At 45.4% G+C, this 25358-nt stretch overlaps 1 protein-coding gene across 1 annotated transcript in view; it reads left to right on the top strand.

The window, feature by feature from the left end:
- The window catches only part of Cers3 (ceramide synthase 3), a 67496-nt gene extending 42850 nt beyond the window's left edge, over positions 1–24646 (top strand). The window contains exon 10 of the mRNA XM_075952455.1: positions 22696–24646. Within this exon, the coding sequence (XP_075808570.1) occupies positions 22696–22854 (159 nt within the window). The 3' untranslated portion in view covers positions 22855–24646. The remainder of the gene's footprint in view (positions 1–22695) is intronic.
- Positions 24647–25358: the final 712 nt, after the last annotated feature.

Raw genomic sequence — 25358 nt, forward strand, 5'->3', positions numbered from 1 at the left:
CCTTAGCAACAATTACAGTGTATGAAATGGAGTGTGCTACACAGTGGCCCCAGGCAAAAGCCATTGATTCAGGACCAGAGCAAACTAGTGACTGCTGGGATTTGAGCTGGACATTGAACGCACGTAAAGAAAGTCAGTCCTGACTCCCTGTGACTGAAGGAACCATGCTAAGCATCTTTCAGGATGATAGCTGGAGCTGGTTCCCTCTGGGATGCCACCACCTGTGTATGACAGCCTCTTCTCACCAATGAAAAATTATGTGTACAAGTAGCTGCATTCTGAGTGGATAAATTCATTTTTTTTATCACATCTGGTTTATTTGTTTTCTGCTTTAGTAAATTTATCTGAAAGGCTGCTGAAGAGTGGACAAATGACATGCTCATTGCACTCACTGGCACCTGAGCTCTCGGCCATCTATAGCCTCTGAACCTGGACCACATTGGATTATGTAATTCATTATGTAGAGCAGGTTGACTTCAGGCTTACAGAGATCCTCCTGCCTCTGCCTCCTGTGTGCCAGGATTAAAGGTACACATGTTACCCTTGCAGGCTTCTTAAAAACTAACTTTCCCCCTAAAGCCAAGAAATTAACTTTTACTGAATGTTGTAGATCAGTGTTCTAGCTCATAGGAATTCCAAGCATTTTCCTATGAAAATGGTACCTCTGCCTGACAGGCAAAGTTGAAGAGCCGAAATGAGGATCCAAGCTGGACAGTTAAACAACCAATGTTCGCAGTAGCCATAAAAGGGGGCCTTCAGCTAAACCTGTTGTCCCTTCTGGCTGAGCCTTCCTAGACCTCCCGTTCTTGTAAAGAAGCAGGCCTCACATTAATGGGTGGGTGACAGTATTCCAGGTCTGGCAGGAAGCCAGGGTGGGCACACTTGGACGCCAGTGGAAAGCCCTGTTTGGTTTCCCTGTGACCTTCCCAATTCTGAAGTCTAATGGGTCATGCCAGGCTGGGTTAGAAATGTAGCCTGGCAGACTGTGAGCAAGAACCCCTGGTTTCCTGTGCCACACTGGAAAAAGCTGTTTCCAAATGCTATTTGAGGGCAGTGTGGCCCTGCAGCCCTGATTCTCGCTGCTCATGACTTCAGCTGGCTTACACATGCAGTCTCTTTTCTGCTGCAGTGGCGAAACTGGCTGTGAAACCAGAAAGCTTCTCCAAAGCCGTAAAGCCTCCTTTTAAAGAGGCATTGAAGGCAGCATTGCATTGCAAGAGGAGGGAAGGAGCTGGAAGTCCTAAAGGAGCAAGGAAACCAGCCGTTTCAAAGGCAGTTAGTGTTTCATGCAAACTCTGTTGTTTCTAAGCTGACTGATTCTTAAATACGTGAAAAATGGAAGTCAGAAGTTTATAGACCTCCACAAATGTCTTCTAAGTCTTACAATGGAGATTAAGAATTTGTCCCTTCAACGTCCTTACATGTGGCACTCTGAGAAAGTGATGTTGGATATGGAGAGGAAGGTGACTCCGGAGAAACAAAGCACACTGTTTGAGGTGGTGCTGTGTGACAAACCTTCTCCCGGGGAGGTGCAGCACACACCTCTACTCACCCTAGACAGGGAGCCCACAACAGACCAAGTCAGCTACCACTGAAGTCCATCTGGGTGAGCCAGTGCATTTTCTTAGGATTACTCACAGGAATATGAGAGAGGGGTTACTTCCAGGAGCAGAAATATGACAGCTGCATCACCAAAGCCCACCCTAGCTGGGTGACAAGCTCACAAAAACTAAGCCTGGAGCACACTGCACAGCCTGCGGGGAACTCAGCAGTTGGGGAGGGTCCTTTCCAGGTGCCTCAGTTTTCCTAAACCTCTTCCAGGCGTCCTGGCTGCTTTCTTCCAGGCAGCTGCTTTGGCCTCAGAGTCTTCTTTACAGTTTGGCTTAGCTGGGACTGAGAGGAACTCTCGACTTGTATTGCTTACTCTGGCTGCACGGGGCCTAGTGAATCTGGTCAGTTTCGGGGATTTATGAAGATATTTTGAGTTGTGTACCTTCCTGTTTAAGGGGCTTCCCTGCAGGATGGAGTGTTTCAAACTCAGAGGAAAGAATACACAACAGGTAGAAAGTTACAAAAGAGTGATTTGCACATTTTAGACCCCGTATTTGTATAGCAGGCTGAAAAGAAGGGAAACCCAGCATGCTTTGTAATGGTCACCTTTTCCAATAACCAGAGTCCTTGCCTGTACATAGCAGGTGAGGGATGTCCACTATGTGCTTTTGTCCTTTCATATTTTAAAGTGAAGAATACCGCTACAGGGCCGAGGGCAGAGATCAGTCAATAAAGTGCTTGCCTTGCAAACAGGAGGACCTGAATTCAATACTGGAACCCGGATGAAGAAGTCAGGCCTCATAACACATCTTACGATCCCAGTCCCTGAGAGGCAGAGACAGGAGGGTCCTTTTGGTTTGCTGACAAGCTAGTTTAGCCCAACTGCCACATTTTAGGCCAGTGAAAAATGTGGTCTCCGAGGAGAGGGATGGTACCCTAAGGATGATGCCGGAGTTTGCTATCTAGCTCCACACCTGCTCACCTGTCTGCATACACATGGACCCTTGCACATGAACACACACACACGAATGGATACAAAGGAATATACTTAGAACTTAAAGTTACAAAATACTGGAGTCTGATACACATAAGTCATGCTTATCAGACATCTCACTGCTTGAAAACAAGACTTGACATTAAAACTTGATTCCTATAAAATGGGCAGTTTTTTCCTTCCTTCCTTCCTTCCTTCCTTCCTTCCTTCCTTCCTTCCTTCCTTCCTTCCTTCCTCCCTCCCTCCCTCCCTTCTCTCTCTCTCTCTCTCTCTCTCTCTCTCTCTCTCTCTCTCTCTCTCTTTCTTTCTTTCTTTCTCTATGTAACAATCTTGGCTGTTTTAGAACTCACTTTGTAGACCTTGAACTGGTCTTCAACTCACTGAGATCCACCTGTCTCTGCCTCCCAAGTGCTAGGATTAAAGATGTGTGCCACCACCGCCCGGCTAAAATGGGCAGTTTTCTGATGAGCTACCAACCCACACACATCGTATGAGGAAACATGACAGGCTGACACATTCATCTTGTCGTTCTCCATGAAAACATGAGAGTGCTTTTAGAGGAAATTGAACACAACATGGCAGACACACTTGTGTAACATGGATTTGATCATCCTTAAGCTCTTGTTTCTTCTCTCTAAATGTTACCATGGGTCCTGGCCAACTCAAGCTTGTCTCTGTGACATCCTGTGTTGGTGAACAGCCAGGACAATCAGGAGGAGCCAGAGAACACAGCCATCATAGCCAGGTTGGGGATGCTATCCCCTTGGCAACGTGACCCAACATCTTTAAACTAACACTGTCTGACTGGTAAGTTCCTAGAGTGACACTCTGTAAGCTCTGCCCTGAGTTGATGAATAGTGGACCAAGTTAGTTACCATGAGGAAACTGAGGCCTACATGGGATTTGCACAGTGATGGCAGGACAAAGCCAAGGCCAGAGATGAAGTCCCTCATGGTGTAAAATGTCACCTCGTGTCTTCTTTTTTCATTTGAATTAAGGGTAGAAAACTGGTAATAGAAAAGTAAGGGAAAATACTTGCATGGAATCAAAAATAGCAAGCACATAAAAATACCAAGTCCTCAAAATATGAGATTAAAAGGCGCACAGGGCCAAGGAGGTGACTCAGTTGGCAGAACTTTGCTGTACAAGGGTAAGGCTCTGAGTTAAACCCCGATTCCATATTAAAGTGTCAGCGCACACCTGTAATTGGTACTGAGGAAATGGCAATAGGAAGATTCCCAAGAGTCACTAATCATCCCGGAGAGCTGAACTGGACCCTGTGTCAGAAAACAGCCAGCCAGCTCCTGTGGAAAAACATCCAAAACTGTCTTCTGGAGACCACATGCAGGAACGCACATGTGCGCAGGCATACATGTGTACACACACACATGTGTGAATGGACAACCCCAGAAACACAAACTAATAAAAATAGAATTTAATTCATCACACATTCTTTAATTTACTTTTAAACTTATTAAAAGCCTAAGAAATGCTTTCTTAGTTATTTTAATTCTTAATTCCTTCTGTTTAAAGTAATCAAGTGGTCGAGAACACAGGCTCTTCAGAGTCCATTCCAACTCTCCCGTTTCCTGACCATGTGATCATGGTCCTGTTGCCTCAGTGTCCTCATTGGTAAGCTGGTAGCTGTTCACACCATGTTGGTGTCACCAGGAGCACGCTATGGCCTTGCTGCTGTCACCACTGGCACTGCTCCTTCAGCAATGTCCTTCCTACTGACACACAGAGGGCCGCTTGAGGCAAGTCGGCTGACAGTTGGCACCCAGGCAGGCCTCTCATTTGGCTAATACAGGCTGTGCAACAGCTGATGTCAGATGCCAGGACCCTTGGCTTCCAACCAAGGCTCCAGTGACAGTTTCCTAAGTGGTCTTCTGCCAGGTGACTTTCATGACTCACATTCCAGATGATCCCTTCTGACATGTTCACTCAATGTCATCAAGTTACAGAAGCATAAAATCTATAACATCCAAGAGGCCTCCTGGTCTCCAAGGCTTTAGTGATTGGTAACAGATATAAAAATGCCCTTTGTTGAACAAAGCTTCTTAAAAGTAGCATAAAGACTAATGATTGAAACGAAATAGCCAAAACCACTCTCAATTTCTGTTTCCGTGTTCCCGAATGTATGTGCAGACCAGCTGTTTCTACAATTATTCATGAAACAACAGTGAATTCATAAATAGCTGTACTCAATTGCTTGGCTTAAAAAATTTCAAATTAAAAATCCTTTTAGATTCTATATTTATTTCCACAACAAAATAGAATCCCCATAGGATTTTAGAGCTGGGAGGGACCTTAAGTGGCTCACTCTGACACCTCACTCTTCTTCAGGCTTTGCTGTCCATCATGAGTGCACAACTCACCTTCACATACGTTGGCTCTCTGCATCTCCCTGGCATTTAATAAAGCCTCTGTGGTCTTTCTGTTGTAGTGGAAGAGAGAAAGGCAGGGTGAAGAAGTTACACAGCAGCCCAAGGTCACACAGCAGTGAGAATGACCTTGTGAAGCCTGAGGAACTGGAGTCTGGTTACAAGGGTGAGCTCTCCTGCCTCTCCAGATGGGCTCAGCTCTTTGACTTAATTGTCTTTCTCATCATTGCTTTCCAAAACAATTGATGAACAAACTCCAACTCCTCAGGGAGGGCACTTGAGAAATTTTCATAAAGGCTGTCCATCCCATTCATGATTTTTTTCCAGCTTAACAGCTATGAATTTGTGATTTTTATAAACCTTAAATGGTAGAATTGCTTAAGGAAACCAAAGTCGGAGGGACAAGTGCCTTGCTAGATGTGTGCAAATAAAGGAAAGACATGCATGATGCCTGAGGGGCTGTGCCCATGGAGGAACCACCTCTTCCTAGGACAGGGTTCTCTGAAGCTTTGGGGCCTGTCCTAGAACTCACTCTGTAAACCAGATCCACCTGTCTCTGCCTCCCAGCTGCTAGGATTAAAGGCATGCACCACCACAACCAGCTTCCCAGCTTTCCAATACTCAACCTTTGGCGTTTCTGTTATTTTGCCCTTGGCCTGTAGTAGAGGAACACATACAACATGTCACTGAGTTAAGTTACAGAGGAAAGACCCAACCACGCATCTCTAATTGAGATGGAACCAGGGCTGATGGGAAGGGCTTGTGAGATAACAAAGAAACAGAGACACTGTGGTCATGCACGCATGTCAGGACTGGAGCTGAGATAGTGGCCTGCTTCAGGAAAACACTATCCCAGCATTCTCTCATACTAACTTGTTCAGTATACTTTTGCAGTTTGGTATGTAAATTTGCTTATCTAGATCCCCCCTTGCTTGTTTCTTTGATTTCTCTTTCTGGTGGAACAGTGCTGTGATGTCCACATGCAGGCACAGCAGCTTGTCTCTGTCACTGATAACACCCACATGTCTCTGAAGCTCTTAACCCCAAATAAGCCAGCCTCGGATGGAGAAAAGATTATATTTCAAGAAAACCAGGGGCTTTGGGGACAGGGGAGTAGAACAGCTGTTAGCCTGTTCAGCACAGTCTGCTTCTTGGGATAGCAGTATGGAAAGCAGCTGGATGCCAGAGCTGGCTGGGGATGGGCTCCCCAAGGAGCCTTCAGCTTCTGGGTGTCCATGTAGAATCTCCAAGTCCTCCATCCCCAAAATTGCCTGCAGATTAGCAAGCCACAAGATGGTTTGCTGTGCTTGCTTTACTATGCATTAGCTCCGTGTGCCCACTCTTCAGCTTCTTGCCTATTACTATTTTGGGTTTCAAAATGCCAGTGTTGTCAGTTCTTTTTTTAAAAAAAAAATTTATTGCATCTATTTATTTAATGTGTGCATTTATACGCTTGTGGAGGTCAGAGGGCAAATTTCAGGAGTCTATTCTCTCCTCCCACCACATGGGTTCCAGGGATTGAACTCAGATCCCCGGGTTTGGTGGCAGGTTACCTTTACCTGCTGAGCCATCTGAGCAATCTAATGTTGGAAGTTCTTTAGAGGCACTAGACTAGTGAGATCATTTGCCCAATAGGAAGCCAGCTAAGCAGTTGCCAGAAATAAAACTATCAAAGGGAACATACCACAGATGGTTGTGCTGTTCACATCCAGGCTCTCCCTCCTGTCCCCCAAATAGCATCTCTCATAGCTCCTAGACCATGGGTCCCATCTTGTTTCAGCTGGAAAGGACAATGAGGGTGGAGAAGATCTAGGCAAAAAGGCAGAGACTTTCTGACATTGCTTGGACCCATGATTTAAAAATCATTTTACAAAAAGTGCAATGAACTTCTTTTAATTCTGAAAGGAGCAGATGGTCACTATTTTCTTAACAGAGAAATTCTCTTTCTTTCTCTCTCTCTCACACATATTACATACACACAGAAAGAGACAGAGGGACAGACAGACAGAGACAGAGATAGAGTCAGTCTCCACACAGATGTCTCCTGTAGAATCCAAGCTTTAGACAAGGGACCAGACATAATTCATGGCTTGTTAATAAATCTACACATCACACCAGGATGTGAATGTTTTACTAAGGGACTCTTGGGCCAAAGAGATTGGTAAAAGCCGGTGTGAGGGAGACTCCGTGCTGGTCAGCACTGCCTCATCCTGTGTCCACCTCCTCAGCCCCACTGAGTAAATCTCAGAGAGAGCTTTGAGTAGCACAAAGGAAATGTTCTTCATGAGAACATCGAGAAGGCAAACAAAATAGTCGTGAAGAGCTTAGCTTTGCTTTGTCATGCGGGCTCTGGTGGCTGTGATTTATGAGGCAGAAGGCTTGACCTGTGCTCTGTTCTGGGCACAGCAGGAATGCCATCTGCGGTGCTCTGGGCTCTCTGAGGGGCTGTGTTCTTGCAGTGGTGTTTCTTACCACACACGGGATCAGGAGATCCCAAGCAAAACAACTCCGGGCTGTAACTCCACGGCCCGTGGGCTTGCTGTTGTTCCCTGCTGTTGTTCCCAACAACCAGTATGCACATCTGTGCTGATGTGAACCTGGAAACACGGTTATATTGTTCAGAGGCATGGGATTGGCTACCCTCTGTCATAGCTGTGTCTGAGCCATCCTCTACCAGGGCCCAGCTTCCATAGAGAAACATTCACCGATGTCAGAACTGGTACTATCCAGTAAGTGCCAGGTAATGCTTGCATGGTTGTCTCTAATACACCTGAAACAAACAGACATCCTTGGCCACTTACGTGAGTAGAAGATGGACTGAGGATATGAAGGAACTCCAGGCTTTCGAGAAGGCCCGTCTGTCAAGAGAAGGATGAGGGGAAGATAACTGTGTAACTGTTCAGGAGGCTGGAGGCAGTTTTCTTACTTACTCAGCGTCAGTTGAGTGTGTATGTGCCTGTGTGCGTGCGTGTGTGCGTGCGTGCGTGCGTGCGTGTGTGTGTGTGTGTGTGTGTGTGTGTGTGTGTGTGTAAATGAGCATTTGGGGTATTCTGTACTTGCACATCTGTGAGACAGCAAAGAACACTGGACTGGGCCCTACAACAAAGGCCTCAGCCAACTCTTCAGAAAGCACCTAAGTAGCCACTCAGAGGTGTCCCCTTTGAGGCAAACCCAGCATTAGCATGTCACTGGCTATGTGCTGCCTTCCGCAGTGGAGCCTAACTCTGGACAAGATGGCGTTCTGCAGTCCAGGATAACACACAGCATGAGCAGCCACCACAGGGGGCATAACAGAACCTTGCTCCTAAAGGCTTCTGGGCAGCACCACCATGTGACTTGTGCTTTCCTTGCTCAAACTGGGTTCCAGTGCCAAGAAAATTTCATTTCTCTATACCAGGAGGGACCCCAAGAATCAGAGGGCTTTTTTTCTGGTCTTTTCTGTGCACGGAAGTACTTGTTTGTTTTAAGTGCAGGTCTTCTGATCAGTGGTTCTCACAGCTTCTCTTGACATGAATTAGTTACTTTCTTCCTTTGTTTGAACATGTTTGCTTTGATGAATTTAGAATGCCGAGTTCCCCACCTCTCTCTTTCTTCATAGTATTCTGATTAGAGTGCTGTTTATCAGCAGCCCACGGCCTCTTTTCACTACAGTATCTAGCTTGGGTTTTTCTATGCCTTCATTTTTTTTTTAAGTTTTTAGTTTTTTAAGACAGAGTTTCTCTGTGTAGCCCTGGCTGTTGTCCTGGAACTCACTCTGTAGACCAGGCTGGCCTCAAACTCACAAAGATCTGCCTGCCTCCTGAGTGCTAGGTGTAAAGGCGTGCGCCACCACCACCCAGCTGCCTTTCATATTTTTTTTTAAATCAAATTCAGGTTTCAGAAATAATTTTCTTGCAGTGCTGAGGACCAGCCCCTGAGCCTAGTTTCTGGGCAGGGTTCCAGCAGCTCCATCCCAGCCCTCAAGTTTTGCTACGGTCCTTCCTCCTGTCCCTTCTGCTCCTGTGACTTCATTTACAACCTACATTAGCCACAGGTCACTGCCACTCTGTTCGTTTGGGGTTTTCCCCTCTGGGCTTCATTACCAATAATTTCTATGACTGTGTTTTAAGTACTTTTGGTCCTTCCTTTTAGAGCATTTAACCTGTTACTAATCTTATCTAATATGTGGTTTTATTTCATATATTTGTTTTTATTTCTCTAAATTTCATTTTAGGCTTTAAAATAATAGCCACTGTATTTCTCTCTTTAATTTGGTTTTCCTCTGCCTTCTTGAATAGAACATATGTGTGTGTACATATATATATGAATGTATATGACATGTATTTTTCTCCTGTGCTTGAATGTTTTGCCTGCATGTATATCTGTGGCCCATGTAGATGTGCCGGGTCAGGAGAAATTCAGATGGCATTAGATCCTCCAAAGCTGGAATTATATATAGTGTGAGCTGCCGTGTGGTGCTGAGGATTGGACCCAGGTCCTCTGAAAGAACAATACGTGCTGTTAACTGCCAAGTCCCACCTGCCCAGACCTTGCGTGGCCTCCAGGAGTTTCCTCGTCATCTGCAGAGACAGGACCAAAAAGACCTTGCTGCGCTCTGGATGGCATGCTCTCTCTCCACACGGTTCCCGCTCTCCACATGGCTCCTGCCTCTCCTCGCCACACTATTAGCCTTACAAAATTCTGCTTCCTGCCTTTAGTGAACTCCAACTTGGCTTCCTCAGCTCACTGGCCCTCTGTGCAGTGGGCGTGAATTAATAATAAATGCACATCACCAATAATGTGATGTCACCAAGAATGCATTAAGGACAGAAGTCCACGCATTTCCCCTTGGTGTCATTTAATTAAGAGTAGGCAGATTTTAATTTGTTCCCTGTTTTGCTCCCCCTGTGTCTTCTGTCTGTCTGTTATATGAGTCTGAATCTGTGACTACTTGAATACTTGAGAGCCTTGAGAACTGTGTGACTGTCTGTCTGTCTGTCCCTAACAAAGGGTGTTCCTTTTGTTATTGAACAGCTCGGGAAGCATTACATAGGGAAGGAATAAAATACTTTACAGAAAAATTTAACAGAGTTTTACAAGGAATTAAGTCATTGACTTCAACTTACCTGGTCACTATCAATCAATATTCAAAAGCTGCTGCCAGTCTTTATGGTAGATAGTCATTTTATAAGGCTGCTTTCTGCCTATTTGCTGTTTCTGACAAGTGCCAGTCCACAACTTTACAGAACTCTAGTTGCAGAGGATCTGATGCCCTCCGACCTCCTCCTGCATCAGGCACGTGCACATGGTGCACAGACATGCACGCAGGGAAAACACTCATACACATTAGCCAGGTCATGGAAGAGCACACATTATGTAATATTATGCCATCACAGCTATACATTAGCTTAGGTTATAAGAGTTGATTACATGGGAAATTCAAGGCACATACGTTTGGTTAAAGGGAGGTTAAACAGAGAGACTGAGTGAGACACAGTAGGATGGCAGCCTTATGTCTCATGTGACCTCAAGGTATATTATTAACTCAGCTGTGAGGTCCAACAAAAGTTCCAGTCTCTTTGACGGTAAGAGATATTTTCATAACATTGCAACCATACTGCTTGGCTGTGGGTGCTTTGCTGTGCTTCACTTTGGAAACTGGACCTAAGAAGGCAAGAAGTTGTAGAACTCTCCTTCATTTCCCTTTCCCAAGACTCAGTGTGATCTGCTTTCTGGGCTGAATCTAAAAGTCATTGTTCAGTGTGCCTGTTTAGCTTTTCTAGTTGTTTAAACTAGAAAAAAAAAAAACCTGGGCAAGGCAGTGTATCTCCTTTGTGATCTCCGGTGACAGCCAGAATCAGAAGTCACAGTGCTTTCTTCTGAGTAACACATGGCTATATAATTCAGAGGCTGCGTGTTTCTGTTTCCAGTGAAGTACAATGGTTGGGTGGTTCTTTCTTTGTTTTTGATTGTTCCCTCTAGGGCAATGCTGTCCAATAAACATAGATTCCAAGCTACACATACATTTTATTATAACAATGCTTAAAAGTAATAAGAAGGAGAAAACGGTTTAGTGCATAAAGCCCTTTGGCCAACAAGTATGAAGACCAGACTTTGGAATCCTAAAACCCACACAAAAGCCAGACAGCCTTCGTGGAGACTGCCTGTAATCCCAGCTCTCAGGAGACATACACAGGGGTCCCCCCATTCAAGCTGGCTAGCCAGGATAGACAGTCCACAAGCTCTGGACTTAATTTTGAGGCCCTATGTCAATAATAAAATGGAAAGGGAAAGGGAAGACACATGGAGATCAACTCAGGTCTCCACATACATGTGCACACTTGTGTATTTACATCTGGCACCCATATATGCGGCTATGCTCACATGAATACTTATACATATATGTGCACATACCATTTATATACATATACGTACATGCAAAAGATTAAAGATGTAAGAAAATAATAAGAGGCAAAAATTAATTTTGATAATATCTTAGATGTACCAAGTTCTGTCTCTTAAGCTTCCCTATGGCTGCTGTATCACCGTCTTGCGGTTTGAGGTAGCCTGTGGGGCAGTGCAGCCCCAGCCTGGAATTGACAGCTTCCCTTTCTCTTTGGGGATGACTCTCCTTGTGCTTTTCCTGGCCTGCACTTCCATTTTGCTTGTCTCCATGTCTTTCTAGTTTCCTTCTCCCACTGAGGGCTGTGGGAACAATGCTGGGATTGGCAAAGCAATTTTCTTTTTTTTAGCCATGTTCTCTGGCTCCAGAAAATGGCAATGGTGATTGTGCAGTTGTTCTAGGAGAGCTGTGGGGGAGGGGCGGGAGCAGCTGGAATGAGAGTCCCATCATTGTTCTTCAGTTCCAGAAGGCATCAAATGAATCAACCTCTGTGCCTGAGTCGTTTCTAATGACAGATGTCCTACTCCCTGCCTTGAAAGCAGTATTTCCGGACTGACAGTGCCCCAGATGTGTAAGGCTTCACCACACAGAACCACATGGCAGACCCTCAGAGCTCGCCACGGTGCCCTACACCAATCCCGGTGCTATTTCTGCAGGCAAATGGTGTTTGCCATGCCTCCTAAGGTCTACTTTGGAGTTGTCCCCCTGCCCCACCCTGATGATTTTGTATTTTATACAGAGCCTGAAGTTGTGCTCCCTTTTGAGATCTAACCTAATACACAACCAGACTTCTGTTTTCTGTCACTCTACTGCCAATGATGCGCACATCTGGACGTGTGCTGTCCGTGCGTACTGGGCTTCTGTGTTCCAGCCACATTGCCTTTCTGTGACTTGTGTGGTGTTGGCCACTTGGAAGCTAACAAACGACTTCTAGCTAAGCTCTGCTTTGCTTGGTCAAGTTGTCATTTAAATCTTGTGTTCAAAACCAAGGAAAGCATGGCGTTTATGACAGAGGCCTCTCAAGGACTTCCAGGCAGCTTGTGGGAAAGTTCTTATCATTTTACCAGCTCTGTCATCAATCAGCCAATCAATCTGTCAGTCCTTACTTTTTCTCCTTGAAGAAGTGAAAACAGAACTCAGGGCTTCATGCATACTGGACAGATGCTCTACCACTGAGCTACAGCCCCAACCCCTGATATGTTGTGTTCATGGTTTTTTATGTATTCCTATTTAAGAACAATGCAGAATAAGGTATGCTGCACATACTGTGAGGATTCTAGAATTTCAGATGAACTGGCCCTGTGGACTACAATGCACTAGGAAAGACTGTTAGACTTTGACCAAAGAATGCTTACAGCCAGGCCCCAAACCAGGCTAATTAAATCAACAAGACCGCCCCAGACCCTGGGATCCCTGATGGTCTCCTCCCTCAAGGGAGTGGCTAATTTACATCCCAGGCGAGGTCCCCTAGGTTGAATAGTGAGAATAGTGTCTCCTCCATCACAAAGAGTTGCCCGTGAATGTCCTTGGATGTCTTTCCATTTCCTGGGTCTCCTTCCTAAAATCAGAGCTGTGTGTACGTCAGACCTTTGTGACTCACCTTCAACAGTTCCCAAGCATAGACCTTTGGGCAAAATCTTTACTTTCTTGTTCCAGAAGGGATTTCTGCTTAATAGCAACAGCAGCAACAAAATCTCGGAATGCAGCCGGAGCACAGAAAAGCAGAATTGTAAAAGAGCAAGTTTTCCTAGGTAGTGAAGAGTGGGATTTATTCTAGAAACTGATGGTTTTGTTGTTCCTTTTTGAGACAGTCTCACCCTGTAGACCAAGCTCAAGCTAACCTTGAATTCACTCTGTAGCCAAGGCTAACCCTGAACTCCCTATGTGGCCCAAACTGTCTGTAAAAACTATGATCCTCCTGCCTCAACTTACTGATTACAGGTGTGAGCCACTCTGACTAACTTATTACATTGTTTTTAGAACCATTTATTATATAAAGTGAAGCACACTTACAGACTTTGAATTGCTTTTGTGGATTAGGTGGTTAATAAGAAGTATAGGGACTAAGGAAATCAAGATAATTTGAAATCATAGAAACTCAAAAGGGTCCAGGTGACTCTTGGCTTCAACATTTTCTTTCCATGGAGAAAAACCATCTAGAGAGGGTTTGCGGCTTAGCAAACAACCTTTCTACAAAGACTTAGGAGCACAGCACCCCAGGGCTCACTGGGAGCCTCTTGGCCGAGCATCTATGGAGCCGCCACAGCCACAGATGATTTGTGTGCACATCAAGTTTGGGAAGCATTGGTCTAGAAAATTCCACATCACCAAAAAGAAAATGGCCATTTGTGGCCAGGGTTGAAAGAACCCAATTTAAATGTAGTGAAGTGCCAACATGGAGAAATATAAAAAGCAAAAATGCAACAGTCTGTTTTCCTGTGACCTTGTCAACTTGGATAATGAGAATTAATATAACAAAAAGGGAGGCATTTTGCTAGTAGCTTGGAAAATTGAACTCTTTGACTGAATGTGTTTCTTTTTTTTCATACAGTGAAAGCTAAGAGTTTGCTTTTAAAATAGCATAAAATGCTTATTATAGTCTTCTTTGTTTCACTGCCAAGTGCGGATTGAGACGTGGAGTCGTTCACAAAACAGTGGGACACTATGAGTCATTACAGCCTCCCGGGCTCCTGACAGTACTGCAGAGCCACAGATTCCCAAGCCCCAAGTTTAGTTACAGCGCTTCAAAAGCACAGCTATGATCTTATTGAAGCCGTGGCTGCAGATGTCAAACCCTGAGCGTGAGGGAGCCCTGCGAGCAGAGATGGCTCATTTGCTGGGAGTGAGCATCCTATCTGTTGCATAAATGTGTGGGTTGTTTTGTTGTTGCTTCTTTTTCATGGTAAGTTTATTTGGTTTGGTTTTCTGGAAGATATTTCTGAGAAATACCAATCAGGTCTTAACTAATAGACATAACATGTATAATTAATAAATCCCATACATTCTTGAATCAGAATGTACTAAAAATTATGCCAGAAATTAAGGCAGAAGGATGACTACTCCGATGTGATTTTAATCAGTTAGTAGCGATAAAGAGGATTGAGTGTCTAGGAGAGATGAGGCTGTGTTCCATGCGTTCTGCGATGCAAGGGTGGTTACTGTGTCATGTGAGGAGCAAAAGAAGGAAACAGGGTATGAGTCTGTTCTCCATTGCTTTAACAAGTGCCCAAGATTGGGCTCTTAGGGAAGAAAGAACATTCTTAGCTTATGGTTTAACAACTGGAAGTCTGAGACCAGCCACTGGGAGGACCTTCCTGCCGTTTGTAGGCCACACCCTCAAAGGTTGCCAGACCTCTAGCCGGCAGTGTACTCAGAGGCTGCTGTCATTGTATGTATGAGCCCTTGAGGATGCTCTGCTTTCATTGTATGTATGAGCCCTTGAGGATGCTCTGCTGTCATTGTATGTATGAGCCCTTGAGGATGCTCTGCGGCCAAATCACAGGTAGGGATATTTAACTGGGAGAGGAATTAACCATCTTTAGCTATTTAAAAAATGACAAATGTTTGAAATAAGTGTACAATTTTTTCCCCACCTAACCCAAAGGGGTGGGACTTGAAATCATGAGTAGAAACTTCAAGGAGACAGATTTCAGTACTGTTATTTAAACACACACACACACACACACACACACACACACACACACACGAAAAACAAAGCAGGTACAGGTGGTGCCTGGAGACCCATGGGCAGGGCTAGGCACATCTTTTGCTCGGGTTTTCCTGAAGAACACAGAAGCTTCAGATAGAAACTAGGCTGGATACCTCAAGGTTCTTTTCAATCCCAGATTCCTCCAAAGAATGTTCTTCATATGTAACCCCCCTCCTACATGTCACGTGACACCACTGCACTCCTGGCCACTAGCATTTCTTCCTCCCTGGGGCCACTCTGGATCTCTCCAACAGTTTCCATGCTGCAGCAAACAGTGCTAGTGGCGCAGGAGCCAGCTTCCTTAAGCCAGTAAGCAAGCACGTGGTGGCTCCTGAGCTAGCCGTGCGCCATACAGAACTCCCTGAATGAATTAACAACGCTCTGCTTGAGCTAAGGAGCCTGCATAGGGTATACATATTTCTTACTGGCTTGGCCCACAATATACCCCCAAGATGACCAACACCAACCGAGATACTTCATTCCCCACCCCATTCCTACCATACAACACATAACAGACCCTGACAGGCAGCGCAGGAGTATCTCTCTCCCTTGGAACCTTCTCACTCTTAGGAGTTCATCTACATTTGCTTTAGTTTTTCTTATCTGAGTTTCCTCTTGGAATAAAACATCAAACTTAGAAGGCACTGGCCTGCGGCTTTGATGACCACTGAGTTTTCAGGACCCTAGCCCCTGCCTCCCCAAGTTTAGCCAACCAAGAGCCAAGAAAGGCCCCATTACACTTAAAACTACACATGGCTATTCTAAATACAGCAGTCCCCTCATTGGAACTGAAGTTCACTGGAGACAGGTGTGTTCCCTGTCCTGTCACTGACAAGTCCCTGGTACAGTGAACAGTCCTTCCCGATGACTTCCTGTTGAACTTTGAAGTGAATCTGAAACCATGACCTAGATTGTCTTTGCATACAAGCTGTTTCTTCTGCCTGAAATGCTCTTTGCCCCACTGTTCACTGCCGCTGCCACTTAAACGCCAGGTCACCTTGTTGGGTCTTATGCAGAGCCAGGCACATTGATGCTAGCCACTCTCACTTGCCCCTCCATGCATGCCCCTTGCTGGCTGCAGGGAGCTCAGGATCCAGCTGCTTGCCACACAGCTTCCTGTCTCCAAGACTAGCTGGTACATTTATGAGAGAGAGATTCCTCATAGAAGAAAATGGGTCAAGGTTTCTTCTTACTGAAACAGCTCCATTCAGCCTGTGGTCAGAGCCCAAGACTGTAGCTCCAGCCTTCACCCATGGTCTTGAAAATTACACGCATCTGGCACACTGGGGTAAACTGACGTGGGACACACTCACCCAAAGCAGAAAGAAATGAGCACAACAAGTTTAGGTGCCCAGAGGACTAATGATTCAGTATCGCTTCTACCCCTTCCGTGGCTCCTGGGTTGGGAATTTCCGGTATAGACCAGCTTCAAATAATGGCCGGGCATAATATTTCGAAATTTTCCTTATTCGAAAACCTTGCCAACAATAGCATCCTTGCTCCTCAGAGATGGGGAAGTTACACTGTCCAGCAGGAAGTGTCCAAGTGTCTGTCCGACTGCCAAGGTCTGCAGATCTGTAGGTGTCGAGGGACCAAAACACATTCAGCCATGCCTCAGCTCAGCTGACTGCTGTACCACTCCATCAGGGCCATAGGTCAGTTCTGGAGCTGAAACCTGGCCATAGAGATTTGATAGAGGTTGGAAGTGGCTGAGACCATTTCTGGAAAGCTGATGATTGCAGGGCCTGAATCAAAGTGCCCATCTGAGTGCAGCTGACTGGAGAACAAAGAACTTGATGAGGTTGTTGGACAGCTGAGAAAGTGGCTAGCTTGAATATTTGAATTTGAAGCCCAGAGGACAGGTCCCTGTTTTGGATATGAATTTCTAACTCATCTTCACTGAAATGGTGCTTAAGTTTCACTGGGTTATAGATTCGTTTCTTCACTTACTCACTGAATAGGTAACTGAATGCCTGCTATGGATGCAATGAAACCAGTCAGGAGGAAATAGCAAAGAAAGATAGGTTAGTTCATTCCAGTGTGTTCCGACTCTTCCTGTTCCCTCTCCCCCCACTTCTTCTGAAGAGGTGTGCACTCTTGAGGGTAGTGTGTTTCCACCCGTGTTTTTGTATCGTGACTGTGTTTGGATATAAGCACAGACATTGTGATTTTTAATTTTCCACAAGTTCTCTAGTATACAGACCCTGCACCTGTCCTTCGCACGTCTCCTCACTACTCAGATAGGTGAGCTTCCTCGTGGGCGTGATTGTGGGCTCCTCAACTGGCTTTGCCAGGCAAATTTCCTGGATGCTACCAATGGATGCTTCAAGACCCGTGTAGGAGATTTCTCCTTCCTTCTTCCTTTCATCCTCTTCAACTTGCTTTGTTTTTTTGTTTTTTAACCATACTTTCCCACGATTGCCAGTTTGATGACAGAGGCTTCACCTTGTATGGCTGCATTCCTCCATGAGCGAGCGCCTTGTGCAGTTTGTCAGTCTTTGGTGCTGTGCCCTCTTCAGTCTGCCTACTCACACCCTTTGCTTTCCTGTCAGGACTGAGTCTCCCATTCTCAATAGCACATGTGGATTCTATGGATTTGTTTTTGAAATTGTGAAAATTAATATCTGAACAGACTGTACCATTTACGTTTAAAACAAAGCTTCTGTGTTTCATCCTGTTGTGCCAAGATACTCTCCTGCCTTAAATCCCGGGAGATTTGTTCTTTCTGTTGAAAATGTTGCTGCTTATCTCTGCTCAGGTAGGATAGGGGTGAGGAACTTTGAGTAGGCACAGAATTGCCAGTTAGAGAGTACTGGAATTCTAAGCATTAATCTCCAGAGCAAAGTGTATTTATTTAGTGAAGTCATTCTATCCCCATCACTAGCTGATGATCCCCAGAGGCTGGTGTTGTCATCTGTTTTAGATCCTGTAAAGGCTGTGCAGAGACCCTGTGCTTTTTGTTTGTGTAGTTGAGAGAGAGAGAGAGAGAGAGAGAGAGAGAGAGAGAGAGAGAGAAGAGAAGAGAAGAGAAGAGAAGAGAAGAGAAGAGAAGAGAAGAGAAGAGAAGAGAAGAGAAGAGAAGAGAAGAGGAGGAGAGGAGAGGAGAAGAAAAGAAAAGAAAGGAAGAAAGAAAATAAATAAGGAAAGGGAGGGAGGAAGGAAGGAAGGAAGGAAGGAAGGAAGGAAGGAAGGAAGGAAGGAAGGGAGGAAGGAAGGGAAAACCAGACGCTCCCTAGTATGCTCAGGGCTGTGCTGTCACTGCGCTGTGTCACCAGGAAGGGCCTGAAATCTCTAGTTTTTATCAACTTTAGAAAATGAAGACCCCATTCAGGGTCTGTCAAGCCCTAAAACTAATCTTTGAAGCTCCTTGGCAAAAGTCTCTAAGTCTTTGTAAAATGAAAGAACTGCTTCAGGAATTAGAAATAATCAAATAACAGATTATAATTTAATAGTTCAATAATTAAATTACAGCTAAATGAAATTTTGATTATAACTTCATTTGGTTTTGTTCATAATTTAGGAAAATAAAAGCCTCCTACTTTACATCACTGAGTTGGAGCTGTATAAAAGAAACTTTTGTCTCTGCCCCTGAACCTAAAGAGAAAGCATCTTGTTTACAAGGACCAGCACAAAAAAAGCTGCCTGGGTTTTTTTTCCCCTTCTGCAGATAAGGAACTTTGCCCAGGTCAATCTTGAGGCCACGTCTGTCCAAATGCTGCAGCTAAGTACCTTGAAAAGAGCAAAACTGGAGATGTTTCTTCCACATTTCCAGACTTACCCCAGACATACACCTGGGAAGGCAGACATGTGCACCTCAGTGGTGTCAGAGGGCACAGAAACCCCCCACACTCTGGGCCCATGACTCTGCTGGCGAGTCCTGGAGACCACTCAATAGGGAAAGGGTAGTCTCTTAAACGAATTGTTGTGGGGAAATTGAACATTCACATGCCCAAGACTGGAACTTGACTCTCAGATCTCAGAAGGAGCTAGTCTTTGAGTGCATTCGTCTTTATGTCCCCGCTTCTGGAAGGAACAATGTTGTTTTGGATAGAACTTAAGCAAGAAGGTCAAATTTAGACTTTTCTCTTTCTGCTACCGTATGGGATGCTCCCACCTTGTCCTTGGGTTTTCTTCATAATGACTATTATTTCATGTTCGTCTGGTCTGTCTTTTTTGCAAGCCCTCTCTGCCCACACGGCTTGCCCAGTTAATACATCTGCCAGAAACTGGTCCTGGTTAGTGATGTGAGGACCGCAGAGCTCAGTTGACGAAGCCAGCGGCTCCTTCCTCACCACACACTTCTCCTGGGCCTTTTCTGAGGACAGAGGGCTTGTTGGCAGGGAGCTTGTTAAAAGACCTGGCAGAATTGATTTTCATCCATCTTAAAATTGTGGAATGAGGATAATGGTTGAGTATAAAGAACACAGACCATTTTTGGAGAAAGGCCAACTTAATGCTAGAATGATTTTTGCTAATTCTAGGAGCAAGTGATCTCCAATGGTCAGAATATCAACAGAATAGCAGTAGAAAGTCTTTAGTGGGGATTGCCAAGGCCTTGGGGTGGCAGTGGCAGATAAGCATGTGCCCATAGGCTTTGGTGAGCACAGGCTCCGTGCATAGTCCCCATAGCCGCATGGCTGCCGACGTACAGATCCACCCTCCACTCTTCTGTATATGCTACCCTTTCTTGGGCATTTAGTGATTTGTAGACGGTCCAAGGCCACCAATCTGCATGAGACATGTCAGTGGTTGTCTAGCCTAATAAAAATCATTTATTAGGGAACGTTTTCACTATTTTTAATTTTTTGCCTGAAAGCCAACCCTGATGGTACCAAGGGCAAGGTCAGAATGGGTGTGAGAAGGGGTGAGGAGACAGCCAGTGCCCAGGCAGGGAGGAAAGACTGATTCCCTCAGAGCTGGGGCATAGGCCTCCTGGGTCCACTTTCTCTCCCAGTACTTACACCACCCGACTTGTCCAGCAGGGGACTGTAGAGTATTATGTTTGTGCCCTGTCTGACTCGAAGCTGTGTGGTGGCTTTGTTAAAGTCACTTCCTTGCCCCAGCTCTCCCCTACACTCACCAACATTAATCCTGTCTGTTAAATCAAGGTTATGGTTCCTATGTACAACGATTGTACAATCATTGTGATGGGGAATTTTACTGTTTATACGGACTGCTCAGTCCAGTCTGCTCCTTCAAAAGCCCTTTGAAAGTCAGCCCTGCTAGTTATACTAAAGATGTCACATGTAAAATCATTAATATTTGAATAGCAGACTTTTCAGTCTTTATTATTAGATCTTGTATTGCACACCTTATTACTGCATATTAATCTCGCAGCGTCCTATCGGCAGGAAATCCACAGGACTCCTGTCTGGCCTCTGACTTACAGAGTCAGTGATTCTCAATTCTACCAGGCTCACAAGCCTTTACTAGCCTAGGTGTTGTAATCCACCGCTAAACATAATTTCAAACAATAGCACAATGCCATCTCCATCATAAAAGCATAGCAATGAAAGACATTTCCACCAACTTCGTACATGGTGCACGTGACAAAACACGTCTGACAGATACTTGTGCCTTCATGGCAACTAAACGCCCAGTGACTAAAGCTTTACTTAGAAAAAAACATTGTTTTTTTTTATTTTTATCTTCATTTTTCTTCAAATATTAATATATTTTTAATCAAGTCTACCCATCATTCCCCCTTTCAACTCCTTTTAGCTCCTTGCCCTTTCTCTGCCTCCTAGTATCATGTCCCCTCTCTCTCTCTCTTCCCGCTCCTTCTCTCTTCCTCCCCTCCACCTATTCTTATCTACCCATCCATCCAAACTCACTGAGACTATTAGTATTGCCTGTATACACATGGGTGTAGCTGTCCACTGTAGCATGGGTAAATTATTAAGGACCTCGCCCCTGAGGAAAACTGACTTTTTCTTCCTTGGCAGCCACCTACTGCTTCTCAACTAAGTGTAGATTCTTGTGAGCCCCACCACCCATCCATGCTGGAATATTGTCTCGGCAGATCATGTGCAGGTCTTATGTAAGCAGCCACAGCTACTTAGAGCTCGTGAGTGCAATGTCCGTCAGGTCCAGAAGACCCTTGTCTCTCGCCAGAGGCTCTGATAGTCTTTCTATCCCCTCTTCTATGACAGTCCCTGAGCCCTGGAGAGAGGACCTGTAACCTGTAATATAGATGTTCTATTTGCCTGTGAGCATTCCACAGTCAGTTCTATGATAGACCCTGAGCCCTGGAGAGAGGACATGTGCTATAGTGTCCTGTGTGCGTGTGAGCATTCCACAGTCAGTTCTATGATAGTCCCTGAGCCCTGGAGAGAGGACCTGTAACCTGTAATATAGATGTTCTATTTGCCTGTGAGCATTCCACAGTCAGTTCTATGATAGACCCTGAGCCCTGGAGAGAGGACATGTGCTATAGTGTCCTGTGTGCGTGTGAGCTTCTCACAGTCACCTTCCCCTGTGCTTTAGTCATTTGTGGGTTTCTGAGTTAACCTCCACCCACTGCAAAAAGAAGCCTGGCTGGTAAGGTATGTGAGCGGGGCTAATCTTTAGGTTTAAGAGTAAATATTTAGAAGGCAGTTGGCTACTCTATCAACTTGGCAAGATGATAGTAGTGGGTTCTCCCCTTAGCCATGCATCCTTTGCCAAGTTTGCAGTAGCAAGCTTGAGTTTCTTCCTGTTCCGCACCTTTAAATCCAATCAGATAGTTATTGTCCCCCTCCCCCGACAAGACACTCAGGTCACTAGTGCGCCGATGAGCACCTGGCATCTTGCCAGACAAACTGTTCTTGTAGTTCAGGCAAGCCTGTTGCTGTCTTTCTCTCTTGGTAACCTGCCTAGCATCTTGCAACACCATGAAAGCTGGCCTTCCAGGAGGAAGCCTCCAGGTCAGAACCAGACTGAGTTTTCCCAATCCTGTGACCGTAGTGCATATTGTCTTCAACAATGGGGTCTTACAAATTCCATGGACAACTAAGTACAATAGCGATAGTTGGTACTTTTCAGATCTGGGACCCCCCTGACCAATAACTCAAAGGGAAAGAGACCATACACAGGATGAGGCTTTTGTTTAATGATTGCTTGCTAAAGAAAAAATTCATATATTATTAACAAAATGGATGCTTTAAAATTACACTGATGCGTGGGTGTGTACCGTGGTGGGCATTGTGATCCAGGAAAACATGGAGTCAGTTCTCTCCTTTTACCATGTGGGGCCTGGGCATCAAACTCTGGTCGCCATAATCAAATTTTATTTTTAAAACATTTTTAGATTTATTTTATTACAAATGTTCTGCCGCATGTAGGTTCATACATATGTGTACCGTGTATGTGTGTCAGGTAGACAACCCCATGGAGGCCAGCAGAGGGCATCAGTTTCTCTGGAAGTGAGTTACAGATGACTGTGAGCCACCATGTAGGTGCTGGGAATGGAACCCTGGTCCTCTGCAAGAGCCACAGTGTTCTAAACTGCTGGGCCTGCTCTCCAGCCCCACGTTTTTCAGTCTTTAACGTCTGTTTCTGACTTGCACTCTGGCGTGCCTCTGTGAAGGCTGGTCCTGTGGGTAGCAGGGCTCTTTGATGGAACCTAGACCAGTATGCGTCATTTATGAAGTCTTCCAGAAGGCTGTCACTCACGGCCCATTCTTTCCTTTCCTAGAGCATTCAGGATGTGAGAAGTGATAATGAAGAAGAAGAGGAGGAGGAGGAAGAGGAGGAGGAAAATGAGGAGGACACCAACAGCAAAGGGACAGAGTATCTGAAGAATGGCCTTGGGACCAACAGCCATCTCATTCCCAATGGTCAGCACACCCGTTAGCTTGAAGCTCTGGAATTCCGTGGCACAGTATGCCGCTAGGACGTTGGAAGTCTGCTCTCCAGCCCACTGCTGTGGACACACAGTGGCCCGTTTTCCCTTCTTATTTTATTTTACTTTATTTTGTTTTATTTTAGATGAAGTTTCTTATGTTGCCCAAGCTGGCCTCCAATTCAGTCATCCTGCCTTGTGATAAAATATTCAAAAGTGGAATTTCCGTGGGTTTCAGAGCAGCTGGGCTCAGGCTGGCCATGGAGTGCCGAGATTTCTCCAGGCAGGTGTTCCCTCCTTACAGAATCTGAGGCAGGGTTGACTTTCTCAAGAACTCGTTTTGTCTGAACTTTCCTACCTTCTCACCGCACCCTTGTTCAGAGTGGTTTGACAATTGCCCAGGAAACCCACTTTCTCCAGGTGTTTGGCCACATAGCACCTCGTCTTCCAAAAGTGTGTTTGACGTGGCAAGAGGGCAGTTGCAGAACCACAGGAGAGGACAGGCTTCCGGGGCTCACGGGCCACCGTGGGGCCTAGGTGCTTCCCTCCCCAGGGCCTCTTCTCTCCACAGGGCCTCTGCTGGATCTGCTCTACTACCTCACAGGGCTGGAGTAAGGAGCAAAAGAGACCATTGAAGTGGGGTACCTGTGTCTCCTGCAGGTGTCGGTGGCCCTTAGTGCACTATGATCCCAGCTTTGACAAAAGAAATAACCCTAGCTGAAGCTGGTGTGAAGAGTCATTTAAAAATGGCTCCTAGCGTATAAGGTACACAGAGATACAAATGCCACAAGTCTGTTTCCATTTGGGCTGATAACTGTGTTGCCCCAGGAGTACTTAGATGACCCCAGAGCCCTCCTGGCAGGGTCCTGGGGCCAAGGGAAGGGAGCATTACTAGGAAGCTGCCCTGTGCTGCCGGCCCTGAGCCCTTCCTCCAGCCTGAAGAGATGCCGTGGGCTGTGACGGTTCCTTTGAAGCCTCTGAGGAGAGTGGGACCCAAGTGAGGTTGCTCACTGAGCCATACCACTCTGGAAGCCAGTTCCAGGGTGGCAGACATGGGAGATTCTTACTCTGAAGGAATTCTTGGAAGAGTATTAAGAGGAAGCCACAATCTGACTGTTGAACAATGAAGCAGCCAGCATGCCACCAGGCACCCTCCATAGCAAGAGGCCTGTCACACTGAATGGTCTGAGAGTTTCAGTTTTCAATGTAAAAATGGTGTGTTTTAAACTCTTTAGGCTAAGCAAAAACAAGCAGACCGACAGAAACTCTTCCAAATTCTGTTCCCATCAAAATGTCTTGTTAAAGGATTGTAAGAGAAACAGAAAAACAAATCTCAAATTAGTATTTGTTTTTCTGAGCACACCACCTTGTGCGTTCTATCTGTGATGTGATCTCGTATGTATAATGTCTCTACTCACCTTAGGGCATAGCTGTTGGTTTATTGTTCTTTCTTTGGTGAAAGGTCACACTAAAAAAATTTTTTTATGTGTCCAGTTAACAAAGTATTTTTCCTAGATTTATTTTGGTTTTCTTTCACTGCAGAACCTTTTCTTGCTTACAGTGAAACATGGTTTATTGATGTACCTTCAAACTTCTTTTTCTGCGTTTGACCGTGGAAGGTAAACCTGATATGTTAATTTCAGCTCTCAAATAGCTCAAAAGTACTATACTTCAGAAGAGGTAGAGGTGAACTCTACAACAGTATTTGGGGGCTCCTGTGGTAACCCCCTTTCCTGTGATGAACAGGGGTTCGGAACCATACAAGGTGACTTTGTAATAAAACGTGACTTACAATAAAATGGAAACGAACCCCCAGTGCGTGATGACTGAGTAGTTTCTGCACACATTGTATGGCCTCAGATAGAGAAATAAATATCTATAAGGAACACACCCATTTTCTGGAAAGATCCTGCTGGAATTGTGAGGCAGGCTTCAGAGAAGGGATCCTGTGCAGACATTTATCCTGTAGGCTTTGGGATTCCAGCTGCCAAAGCCCTGGCATGACAGGGTAGAGGGTCAGCTTTTGGGGCCTTTTGCACGTCTAAATCTAGGCATCTCAGACACATGTTTACCGTTGTGCCTGTAAGACTGAGCTTGCTGGCTGAGACAGAGAGCCATTGGGAGCCTGAAGGGATGGATAGCCCCTGGGTCATGTGCAGACACAGCAAAGTGTTAAGAAAACTGGGAGGTAGCAAAGCGGGTTCAGATCCCCAGCACCCATGTAAAGAAAGGCTGGTCATGGCTGTGGGAGAGGGGATAGGAGGAGGGGGACAGAAACGAGGATTGCTGGGGCTTTGCTGGCCACCATTGTAGCTTCATATTCAGCGAGTGACCCTGTCTCAAGCTGTAACGTGGCCAAGCAGGACACATGGTGCCTTCCATGCTTACTTGCACACGAACATAACACACACATACACTCACATTGCATGTGTGCAAAAAGGGAAAGAAAACAGATAATAGGTAGACCCTAAAGAAATTTTTATGGCCGTATTTTCTATATCTGCCATCAAAAGCTG

The sequence above is a fragment of the Microtus pennsylvanicus genome, chromosome 18, assembly GCF_037038515.1.
Source record: "Microtus pennsylvanicus isolate mMicPen1 chromosome 18, mMicPen1.hap1, whole genome shotgun sequence".
Classification (NCBI taxonomy): Eukaryota; Metazoa; Chordata; class Mammalia; order Rodentia; family Cricetidae; genus Microtus; species Microtus pennsylvanicus.